Below are 12,549 nucleotides of genomic sequence, written 5' to 3'. Positions count from 1 at the left end.
TATTTTTTTTTGTGAAGAATCAACAACAAGTGGGACACAATGTTTTGGATCATTGTCTTGTTGTAAGACAAATCTCCGTCCCAGTCTCAGGTCTTTTGCAGACTCCATCAGGTTTTCTTCCAGAATGGTCCTGTATTTGGCTCCATCCATCTTCCCATCAATAACCATCTTCCCTGTCCCTGCTGAAGAAAAGCAGGCCCAAACCATGATGCTGCCACCACCATGTTTGACAGTGGGGATGGTGTGTTCAGCTGTGTTGCTTTTACGCCAAACATAACGTTTTGCATTGTTGCCAAAAAGTTCAATTTTGGTTTCATCTGACCAGAGCACCTTCTTCCACATGTTTGGTGTGTCTCCCAGGTGGCTTTTGGCAAACTTTAAACAACACTTTTTATTGATATCTTTAAGAAATTGCTTTTTTCTTGCCACTCTTCCATAAAGGCCAGATTTGTGCAATATACGACTGATTGTTGTCCTATGGACAGAGTCTCCCACCTCAGCTGTAGATCTCATCCAGAGTGATCCAGAGTTCATCCAGAGTGATCATGGGCCTCTTGGCTGCATCTCTGATCCGTCATCTCCTTGTATGAGCTGAAAGTTTACTTTAGAGGGACGGCCAGGTCTTGGTAGATTTGCAGTGGTCTGATACTCCTTCCATTTCAATATTATCGCTTGCACAGTGCTCCTTGGGATGTTTAAAGCTTGGGAAATCTTTTTGTATCCAAATCCAGCTTTAAACTTCTTCACAACAGTATCTCGGACCTGCCTGGTGTGTTCGTTGTTCTTAATGATGCTCTCTGCGCTTTTAACGGACCTCTGAGACTATCACAGTGCAGGTGCATTTATACGGAGACTTGATTACACACAGGTGGATTGTATTTATCATCATTAGTCATTTAGGTCAACATTGGATCATTCAGAGATCCTCACTGAACTTCTGAAGAGAGTTTGCTGCACTGAAAGTAAAGGGGCTGAATAATTTTGCACGCCCAATTTTTCAGTTTTTGATTTGTTAAAAAAGTTTGAAATATCCAATAAATGTCGTTCCACTTCATGATTGTGTCCCACTTGTTGTTGATTCTTCACAAAAAAATACAGTTTTATATCTTTATGTTTGAAGCCTGAAATGTGGCAAAAGGTCGCAAAGTTCAAGGGGGCCGAATACTTTCGCAAGGCACTGTACATGTATGTATGTATGTATGTATGTATGTATGTATGTATGTATGTTTATTTATTAATCAAGATAGATGTGGACGGTATCATCAGAGGATATGCCCTCTGGGTGTGAGCGAAGGCTCTGAGTGCATTCATCACTGGTTTATTGACCTGGTGTGTGTGCATGGATTCTCTGTCTCTGTCCTCAGGGTCTGAGTAAGAAGACGGGCGTGTCATCCAGCGTGCTGCAGGCCCTGTGGATCAGCTGCAGCGCTGACGGCCTCTCTGCAGCCCTGGCCTCTCTGAGGAACCTCTACACCCCCAACGTCAAGGTGAGACTACCCACCCAACTCCCCCCTCCTGAACCCTAGACTCTCACGTAGAGCACTGCCTTGACATACTGACTAACATACTGCTAGTTATTTATTGTTTATTTTCACAGTATCTTGTACTTGTTATTGCTAGATACAGCGAATAAGTTATTGAGATGGAGAGATAGATGGACATAGAATGAAAAGTGGTGCAGTCAGGGTTTAAACCCATTCATGCAGTGGCAATATGTGGTCCGCGAGCAGCAGCACTACCACTAGAACAACCCCTAACCTCTTCACTCCCGTCGCCCTAAAATATGTTTACCAGCCCTTTTCTTTACCTATTTCTGAGAAACATTTCCAATCACAAAAGGCAAATCTACCAGTCGGTATGGGCTATACAATGTGTGAAAAGAAACATTTATATCCAACTTTTCCAGAGTTTACTGAATTCTCCCTGAAGGTGCACTGCCATCTGGGATCACCCGGTAATCTGGCTTGGCAACTACTACAAAGTATAGGGACTAGGGAGTGAGCTTCGGAAAATGTAGATGTAAACATTTATTCCTGATTCTAGATTTGCCTTCGGTGATGGGAAAAGTTGATCAAAAATAGGTAAAAATGTTTCCTGGGTACAGGATTTCGCCTTCGGCGATGGGAGACCGCCAGCACTGACATATTTTCTTGAGTGTGTGGTACTAGAATACATTCGAGCGGATGGTCATTGGTCTCCCTGAATTTGTTTCCTATCGCATTTTCCCACCAGTGATTTGTATTAGCACAGTGGTATTATTGTAATCTACTCCTCACCTCAAATGTCCTCCCTGAGTGCTTTTTAATTCCACTGACGGCTCCCGGCGTGTGTTATGATAAGGCATTCTGTTCCTGGAAACACTCACTTACGGTGATGAGTGTGCCCTCGCCACTAATGAACAACGGCCCATTGGAAATCTCACCAAAATTCTCACTGGGCTCAGATAGATTGATGCAGGTTGTTGCACTCTCTGCCGTTACTTTGATCCATTGCTCTCTGTGATGCTGCTCTCTGTGGGGGACAAGGAGGCTGTTCTAAGTAATTACAGGGCCCTTTTAGATTAGACTGATTTAATAAACAAAAAGGGCCACGTTAATGGAGGAGCGGGCAAAATGATTTTTGATATTAAATTATGCCTAAATGATGTGTCTGTGCCTACTTTATTATAGCGAGAGGAAGGAAATAGCTCTCTTAGGGCATATGAGGCAATTCATTATCAGTGGTGAATTATACAGTGTGTTCTAGCTTTAAGCAAAAACAATCATATATTTTTCTTTGCCATTAGCAGTACTCTTATAGTGTCGTTTTATTACACTTTGTCTTCCCCGTTTCCCCGGAGTGAAATATTCTGTTTGAGTGTAACATTGCTCATGTAAACAGCCACAGACAGAGTGAGCTTGTTCCTTTTCCTCCAAGGCCCCCTTGGAATCATTGGTGCTAATTTATTCAAGTGCGGTTCCGCCTGTAAATAAACAAATTCAATTTCCTCTGGTTTTAACACTCTCTGGGCTCCACTCACAGCTCTGTCTGATCAAACATGTATAATTCATTTCCTTATCAAGGAGAAGAAGAATACAAAGAATATTTACTCGTGTTGAATGTGTTTATAAATTAGTACATGCATGCTCCAACTTTGTTTAAAACTAATCTCAGAAATGTGACGAGATGATGTTTTAAGCAAGGAAGGAATTTTTAAATTGTATTTATTTATTGAATTGTCTTTGGCAGAATTCAGTGTTCCATTTTCTTTTACACATTTAAGAAGCCAAAAAGTTGAATTCCATGCTTACGTTTTTGTTATACGGTTAGATAAGATTCCTTTTATATTTAATGTGTGCTGCTTTTGCAGGTGAGTCGTCTACTGATGCTGGGCGGGGCCAACGTGAACTACCGGACAGAGGTGCTGAACAATAGCCCGGTGCTGTGTGTCCAGTCCCACCTAGGCCACCAGGAGATGGCTGGCCTGCTGCTGGAGTTCGGGGCCACCGTTGACGTGGTGTCCGAGAATGGCATGAGCCCTCTCTCCTTTGCCTCAGCCGCCGGACACCTGGGCCTGGTCAGTCTGCTCTGCAAGAGAGGAGCCAAGGTTGGTAGTACTACCCCTAGAGTTTAGACTCCTCAGACAACTACAGGATCAGGGCTAACCATGATTCTAGCTTTTCCTGTAATGGGGACGGGGGGGTTCTACTAAGCTATATGAAATTGCTTTAAGGTCATACCAATAATCATTTTGCTATTTGATTTTGAGAACCCTTGACGTAACAAAAATATATACACAAAAATGTGGTTATGAAATTGTTTATTTGGCCTTAATGCTATTAGCCCATACAAACACACTGAATGGCAGGTTCACTACATGGAACAACAGATAGTCCCCAGAACAGAATCTAAACAAAAAAAGAAAATCGAAAGGAAGTTTTTTTCTGAAGTGTCTGTTCTTTATCCGAGAGATATAAGAAAGACATATATATTATTATTTTTTTGTACATGTATGTAACCCCTTATTTTTGCACTAAACAGTCTACATATTCATTTTCCATTCATTTTTTTCAACTGGTACATGGGGACCTTCAGACGAGTCTTGAGGCCTGTGGGCGACCAAGAGCAAAACATGTACGTGTTCATTAGTCTCACCTTTCCACAGAGGGGTTATACTAGTGTGTAGGCCAAACTGTTTGGATTCTACAGACAGAAGTCATCAGATCGGCTCTACCGACTTCAGAAGAGTCCCAAGATCCTTTTGTCGGTCACAGGGCAAAACGGAGAACACCATCGTGTTCATGAGACTCATCTGTCCATAGAGGGGTCATAATAGTTTGTTTGGACGCTACAGATGATTTTGTGAGAAGAGCGATTTTCAGGACATCTCAGGACACATCACCGCTTTGATATTGGATAAGATCTCACTTTGATTGTAAAGCCACTCTGGGAGAGGGAAGCAAGAGCAACGTCACAGCATATAAAACATGCTCAGATAAGCACTGTTTTTGTGTGTTCTAGGTTGACCATGTGGACAAGAGCGGTCAGTGTGCTCTGGTTCATGCTGCTCTGAGGTGCCACCCTGACATCATCCATCACCTACTGGAGCTGGAGTGGACCTCCGAGGGCCAGCAGCAGAACTGCAGCCTGAAGAACAAGGCCCTCCAGCAGGCTCTCATTGCTGCCTCCAGCATGGGACACACGCAGGTCAGTCAGGGGACACCTGTGAAATCCCAAATGGCATTCTATTACCTAAATAGTGCACTACTGTCGTCAAAGGTAGGGAACAGGGTGCCATTTGGGATGCAACCACCTACTGTACTTTTTACTTTACTCTACTGTACACCCACACTAACCACAAGTCCTTAGTACCTTACTATAATCAGGAAAGTTTTCCCACACAGTGCCACAACACAACCTCACCTCTTTAGTTTGGAAACAGAAGACACTCCACAGAGAATCACTGATGCTGCCATCACGGATGTTTCTTGTTCCCACTGATGAGACATGCTGTAGGAGTATTGATCCAGCAGTACGTCTGCAGCCAGCTACCCAGAAGAGAAGCATAGTGGGCTTTGGTAGATTCTGGCCTGCTCCTCATTAAGAGGGCTGCGATACCGTTAGGCCTATACACTAAGGCTGGGGCTCAACAGTATTATAGAAGTGGGTCGGAGTGAGCTATCGACCACCACCTCCACCAAGGGCCCAGTAAAAGAGGAGAATAAAGGAGAGCACAGACAAAAGGGCTAGTTAACACTATTAAGGTATTAATACCACTGAACCTGTACTGCACAGCACTGACGAATATCTACTATAGACACTATACAGCCACTATAGTCCAGGCATCAGCGCTCTAGTCCACCATGATTAATTTATCATGCGCCAGAGAAGCATCATTTGCTCGGGCAGCATTTTATCGATTCGCTGAAGTTGTTTCATCGCTCCGGTTTTTCTGCAATGTAATCAGCGCGCCGTAGAACTAACTCAAGGCTTTATTTGATGCTTGGATTCTGTGTCATTAATCAACATTTCTCATTCGACAGGTTGTCAGAGGCTTGTTGGTGTTGAATAACGAGCATTGCGTGCAAATTGATGGCCATGACACTCTATGGGGAGAAACAGGTATGTGTTCTCTCTATTTTTCTTCTATTATACCCCTCCCTTTGTGTTATCACCTGGTGGAGTATCAGTGTGGAACATTACTGCTGAAATGATGCCCCAATTTGGCCCGTGGGTGATTTTATTTAATTATTTAGTCTTTAAAAAATGTAAAACTGTAAAAACACTAACTTTGGAAATCTGTTCCAAAGTATTCTCACGCATAGTAGAGATATACAGTTGAAGTCGGAAGTTTACATACACCTTAGCCAACTATATTTAAACTCAGTTTTTCACAATTCCTGACATTTAACCTCTGTAAAAAAAATCCCTGTCTTAGGTCACTTAGGATTACCACTTTATTTTAAGAATGTGAAATGTCAGAATAATGGTAGAGAGAATTATTTATTTCAGCTTTTATTTCTTTCATCACATCCCAGTGGGTCAGAAGTTTACGTACACTCAATTAGTATTTGGTAGCATTGCCTTTAAATTGTTTAACTTTGGTCAAACGTTTCAGGTAGCCTTCCACAAGCTTCCCACAATAAGTTGGGTGAATTTTGGCCCATTCCTCCTGACAGAGCTGGTGTAACGTAGTCAGGTTTGTAGGCCTCATTGCTCGCACATGCTTTTTCAATTCTGCCCACACATTTTCTATGGGATTGAGGTCAGGGCTTTGTGATGACCACTCCAATACCTTGACTTTGTTGTCCTTAAACCATTTTGCCACAACTTTGGAAGTATGCTTGGGGTCATTGTCCATTTGGAAGACCCCTTTGCGACCAAGCTTCAACTTCCTGACTGATGTCTTGAGATGTTGCTTCAATATATCCGCGTAATTTTCCACCCTCATGATGCCATCTATTTTGTGAAGTGCACCAGTCCCTCCTGCAGCATAGCACCCCCACAACATGATGCTGCCACCCCCGTGCTTCACGGTTGGGATGGTGTTCTTCGACCTGCAAGCCTCCCCCTTTTTCCTCCAAACATAACGATGGCCATTATAGCCAAACAGTTCAATTTTTGTTTCATCAGACCAGAGGACATTTCTCCAAAAAGTACGATCTTTGTCCCCATGTGCAGTTGCAAACCGTAGTCGGGAGTTTTTATGGCGGTTTTGGAGCAGTGGCTTCTTCCATGCTGAGCGGCCTTTCAGGTTATGTCTATATAGGACCCGTTAAACTGTGGATATAGATACTGTTGTACCTGTTTCCTCCAGCATCTTCACAAGGTCTTTTGCTGTTCTGGGATTGATTTGCACTTTTCGCACAAACGTATGTTCATCTCTAGGAGACAGAACGCGTCTTCTTCCTGAGCGGTATGACGGCTGCGTGGTCCCATGGTGTTTATACTTGCGTACTATTGTTTGTACAGATGAACGTGGTACCTTCAGGCGTTTGGAAAATGCTCCCAAGGATGAACCAGACTTGTGGAGGTCTCAATTATTTTTCTGAGGTTTTGGCTGATTTCTTTTGATTTTCCCATGATGTCAAGCAAAGAGACACTGAGTTTGAAGGTAGGCCTTGAAATACATCCACAGGTACACCTCCAATTGACTCAAATGATGTCAATTAGCCTCAGAAGCTTCTAAAGCCATGATGTAATTTTTTTGAATTTTCCAAGCTATTTGAAGGCACAGTCAACTTAGTGTATGTAAACTTCTGACCCACTGGAATTGTGATACAGTGAATTATAAGTGAAATAATCTGTCTGTAAACAATTGTTGGAAAAATTACTGGTTGAAAAGGGAGTTTTAATGACTCCAACCTAAGTGTATGTAAACTTCCGACTTCAACTGTATATGTGATCGTATACAAATGTAAGCAAGGTTTGTAATGATTGTTTTAGTCAAATATTATATTTGTTTGGGCTTCTTGCTGTCAATTTGCTAATAATTTGTAATTATGTTCCGGCCCCCTGACCATCTGCTCAGCAAAAAATTGGCCTGCGGCTGAATCTAGTATATAATCCCTGATGTAGTAGTTCACATTTCCGCAAATATGCAGTCATTTGTACTTTTAAAGCCTGTCCAATTTTCCTTTTCTCCTTCCCTTAAAAGCGTCCCTGCTTTGTTCATTTGGGCTTTTATCTGGATGGAGAGTCGTCAGGCTATCCTGTATCGGTAGTGCTAACTGAGTGATTTTCTACTTTAGAGCAGAATTACAGGCATCGCTCCCAGCAGTCCATTCTAAGCACTGAGTCATCGGTGCAGTACATTGTCCATTTAGGTCATGCCAAGCCATTTGTCCTGTTTTTCTCCTCTGCCATTAAAACACACCTGCTCATATATTCCTCTTAGTAGGAGTCAAGCCAGAGCTTTAGTTTCTGTTAAAGATCTGAAATTAATAATTTAGTCCCAGTGGTAATACTGCAGATGTTGGGAAAGGTCGAAGTCTTAGGACTTAGAGGGGAAAACAGATTCAAACAAGAAATGTATAAGTTATATTCTTCAAGAATCAATAGTTACAGTACAGTGCCTTCAGAAAGTATTGACGCCCCTTTACTTTTTCCACGTTTTGTTAATACAGCCTGAATTTAAAATTGATTATATTTAGATTTTGTGACACTGGCCTACACACAATACCCCACAATGTCAAAATGGAATAAAGTTTTTAGCAATTCTTTACAAATTAAAGCAAAATGAAATCTGAAATGTCTTGAGTCAATAAGTAGACAACACCTTTGTTATGGCAAGCCTACATAACTTCAGGATCAAAAATTGGCTTAACAATTCAGATAATAAGTATCATGTTATGGTTATGCCTGTCATTGGCAAGGACTAGGGAGTGTTTTAGGATAAAAATAAACGGAATCGAGCTAAGCACAGACAAAGTCCTGGAGGAAAACCTGGTTCAGTCTGCTTTCCAACAGACACTAGGAAACAAATCCCCCTTTCAGCTGGACAATAACCTACAGTGCCTTCAGAAAGTATTCAAACCCCTAGACTCATTTCACATTCTGTTGCGTTACAGCCTGAATTAAAAATGGATTACATTTTCCTCACTCATCTACACACAATAACCCATAATTACAAATTAAAAACATGTTTTTAGAAGTGAGTCCATGCAACTTACAGTGCCTTGCGAAAGTATTCGGCCCCCTTGAACTTTGCAACCTTTTGCCACATTTCAGGCTTCAAACATAAAGATATAAAACTTTTTGTGAAGAATCAACAACAAGTGGGACACAATCATGAAGTGGAACGACATTTATTGGATATTTCAAACTTTTTTAACAAATCAAAAATTGGGCGTGCAAAATTATTCAGCCCCTTTACTTTCAGTGCAGCAAACTCTCTCCAGAAGTTCAGTGAGGATCTCTGAATGATCCAATGTTGACCTAAATGACTAATGATGATAAATACAATCCACCTGTGTGTAATCAAGTCTCCGTATAAATGCACCTGCACTGTGATAGTCTCAGAGGTCCGTTAAAAGTGCAGAGAGCATCATGAAGAACAAGGAACACACCAGGCAGGTCCGAGATACTGTTGTGAAGAAGTTTAAAGCCGGATTTGGATACAAAAATATTTCCCAAGCTTTAAACATCCCAAGGAGCACTGTGCAAGCGATAATATTGAAATGGAAGGAGTATCAGACCACTGCAAATCTACCAAGACCTGGCCGTCCCTCTAAACTTTCAGCTCATACAAGGAGAAGACTGATCAGAGATGCAGCCAAGAGGCCCATGATCACTCTGGATGAACTGCAGAGATCTACAGCTGAGGTGGGAGACTGTCCATAGGACAACAATCAGTCGTATATTGCACAAATCTGGCCTTTATGGAAGAGTGGCAAGAAGAAAGCCATTTCTTAAAGATATCCATAAAAAGTGTTGTTTAAAGTTTGCCACAAGCCACCTGGGAGACACACCAAACATGTGGAAGAAGGTGCTCTGGTCAGATGAAACCAAAATTGAACTTTTTGGCAACAATGCAAAACGTTATGTTTGGCGTAAAAGCAACACAGCTGAACACACCATCCCCACTGTCAAACATGGTGGTGGCAGCATCATGGTTTGGGCCTGCTTTTCTTCAGCAGGGACAGGGAAGATGGTTAAAATTGATGGGAAGATGGATGGAGCCAAATACAGGACCATTCGGAAGAAAACCTGATGGAGTCTGCAAAAGACCTGAGACTGGGACGGAGATTTGTCTTCCAATAAGACAATGATCCAAAACATTAAGCAAAATCTACAATGGAATGGTTCAAAAATAAACATATCCAGGTGTTAGAATGGCCAAGTCAAAGTCCAGACCTGAATCCAATCGAGAATCTGTGGAAAGAACTGAAAACTGCTGTTCACAAATGCTCTCCATCCAACCTCACTGAGCTCGAGCTGTTTTGCAAGGAGGAATGGGAAAAAATGTCAGTCTCTCGATGTGCAAAACTGATAGAGACATACCCCAAGCGACTTACAGCTGTAATCGCAGGTGGCGCTACAAAGTATTAACTTAAGGGGGCTGAATAATTTTACACGTCCAATTTTTCAGTTTTTGATTTGTTAAAAAAGTTTGAAATATCCAATAAATGTCGTTCCACTTCATGATTGTGTCCCACTTGTTGTTGATTCTTCACAAAAAAATACAGTTTTATATCTTTATGTTTGAAGCCTGAAATGTGGCAAAAGGTCGCAAAGTTCAAGGGGGCCGAATACTTTCGCAAGGCACTGTATACTTGTTAAGCAAATGTTCACTCCTGAACTTTAGGCTCACCAACGGGGTTGAATTGAAGCAAGACAATTCAGCTTTTCATGTTTCATTCATTTGTAAAATAAATTAAAAACATCATTCCACTTTGACATTATGGGTTATTGTGTGTAGGCCAGTGATAAACATTCTCAATTTAATCATTTTTAAATTCAGGCTGTAACACATTTTTTACACTTTCTACAGGCATTGTAAACCGCAAGGCCAAATATACCTACCTAGATGACATTGAATGTTCCTGAGTGGCCTTGTTACAGTTTTCACTTCAATCTGCTTGGAAATCTATGGCAAGACTTGAAAATGGCTGATCAACAATCAACTTAACAGAGCTTGAAATGTTGTTTTTTTTAATAGTGATCAAATATTGTACAATCCAGGTTTGCAAAGCTCTTAGAGACTTACCCCAAAAGACTCACATCTGTAATCGCTGCCAAAGGTGATTCTAACATGTATTGACTCAGGGGTTGAATACTTAACTAATTTATTCCATTAATACAAATAAAAAGTGGATTTTTTTTAAATAAAAAAATGACAATTAAATTCATTTTAATCTTTGTAACACAACAAAATGTGAAAAAAGTCAAGAGGTGTGAATACTTTCGGAATAATTTCAAAGTCCATGTATGTACACGTCCCAAATTGCCTAATTAATGGCCATCTGAATGTATTTGCTGGAACTCATTTGGAGGAGGTAGCAAATGTGGGACCAATCTAAAAAATAAAAAAACAGCTGAGAGACAGAAAGCAGGAGCAGGAGAAATGGAGCTGGCACTGGCAGGGAGTGGCTGCAGGTCAAAGCAATTTAAGATTGATCCTGGTAATGGTGCAGGAAGCCAAGTGGAACAGGGAACAAAAGTCTAAGCTGCATCCCAAATGGCACCTTAATTCCATATATAGTGCACTATTTTTGGCCAGGGCCCATTGCACCGTATTCCCTGGTCAAAAGTAGTGCACTATATAGGGAACAGGGTGCCATTTGGGACACAGACTATAAGCAGGAGTCTGTTGTCATATCTATGAGTCAGCAGGGTTGTCATAGAAGTGCTGAATAAATCAAATGTCTGTTTTAATTCAAGTAAAAATAAAGACGAGGCCTCTGGGTATGGAAGTATTAAAATGGTCTGAGTTCTGGGATGGGTTTGAAACATTTGCCACCGTCACAGTACCCCCATGCTTATTAACATTACAACTTACCAGTACCATCACCATTGTTGGTGCAGCATTTCTGTGTACTGAATGAGTAAACACACATCGTTAGGATACTGTTTCCCAAATGGCACACTATTCCATTAATAGTGCACTACTTTTCACCAGGGTCCATAGGGAAATGCTGGCTACAGCAGTACAGCTTTTTAGAAATTCTTCTTGTGGTTTTTGTTATCATCTTGGCCTCTTGTGGAAAGCTGCACACTGGAGATAAAGACAGACAGAGACTGACACCACAGATTCTCTTCTCTGAGGTAGTCCGTTAAAGATGAGAGTACAACAGCACAGAGCGGGATCTGTGAGTGTCTGTTAAGTGTTCCAAGTAGCAGAACTTCACTTGTAAGGCCCAAGAATAAAGAAACCCATTTTATATGATCATGGTGACCAACTGTTGCTCAGAAATTTTCAAATGGTCCAGAATTTCCCAACTCTTCATCATTCGGGCAGCTCATTTAATGATGTGTGTGTTTTTTTAGAGCACACAGTCTAATGGTGAGAGAGGGAGAAAATTTAGAGCACACAATCTAATGATGAGAGAATGTGAACAATAGTCTCTCTGTGGCCTCAGTAGTATGCCAGGTTGGTGTAGACAGCCAGCCTAGCAGTAACAAATGGCTCTGAGATGTAGGTCAGCCCATTAGGTCTAGGGGAGAAAGGCTACTGCATCACAAATAGTACCCTATTCCCTATAGTGCACTACTTTAGACCAGAGCCCAATGGGCCCTTGTCAAAAGTAGTGCACTACATAGGGAATAGGGTGCCATTTTGGACACCGATGATGCGTTCTCCTCAGTGCTACTGCTGCTAACTGGTGCTGCTTCTGCAAAATACATTTCCTGGCCAAAAAAAGTGCTGAAGGGCTTTGAAGCTTATTACATCCTAGGGACAAAGATATCCCCTTTCGAAATGGCCCTTCTTCTCTGGAAACGGCTGCTTTCCATCTTAGGGGCTGCGTGTTCGTAGGGCTGAGGAATGGGCCAGTGTTATTTTAGATTGGGCCAGAAACCTTTTATTTTTTTAATCATAAAGTGCTGCTTCATGTTTTGCACCTTGTTACA

The 12,549-nt window shown here is 41.6% G+C and overlaps 1 protein-coding gene across 6 annotated transcripts in view; it reads left to right on the top strand.

Moving 5' to 3' along the window:
* Positions 1–12,549, top strand: part of LOC110501509 (protein TANC1) — a 180,963-nt gene that overhangs the window by 156,531 nt on the left and 11,883 nt on the right. For all 6 annotated transcript variants that reach the window (XR_005038794.1, XM_036958878.1, XM_036958877.1 and 3 more), the window contains 4 exons: positions 1,365–1,487; positions 3,350–3,586; positions 4,501–4,686; positions 5,523–5,601. Coding sequence is in view for 5 of the 6 variants with exons in the window: in XM_036958878.1 (XP_036814773.1) it covers positions 1,365–1,487; positions 3,350–3,586; positions 4,501–4,686; positions 5,523–5,601 (625 nt within the window). In the remaining variant the exon portion in view is untranslated. The remainder of the gene's footprint in view (positions 1–1,364; positions 1,488–3,349; positions 3,587–4,500; positions 4,687–5,522; positions 5,602–12,549) is intronic.

Source organism: Oncorhynchus mykiss, chromosome 22, assembly GCF_013265735.2.
Source record: "Oncorhynchus mykiss isolate Arlee chromosome 22, USDA_OmykA_1.1, whole genome shotgun sequence".
In the NCBI taxonomy this organism is placed as follows: domain Eukaryota; kingdom Metazoa; phylum Chordata; class Actinopteri; order Salmoniformes; family Salmonidae; genus Oncorhynchus; species Oncorhynchus mykiss.
The sequence above is the reverse complement of the archived record's forward strand: the minus strand, read 5'-3'. Positions and strand labels throughout refer to the sequence as shown.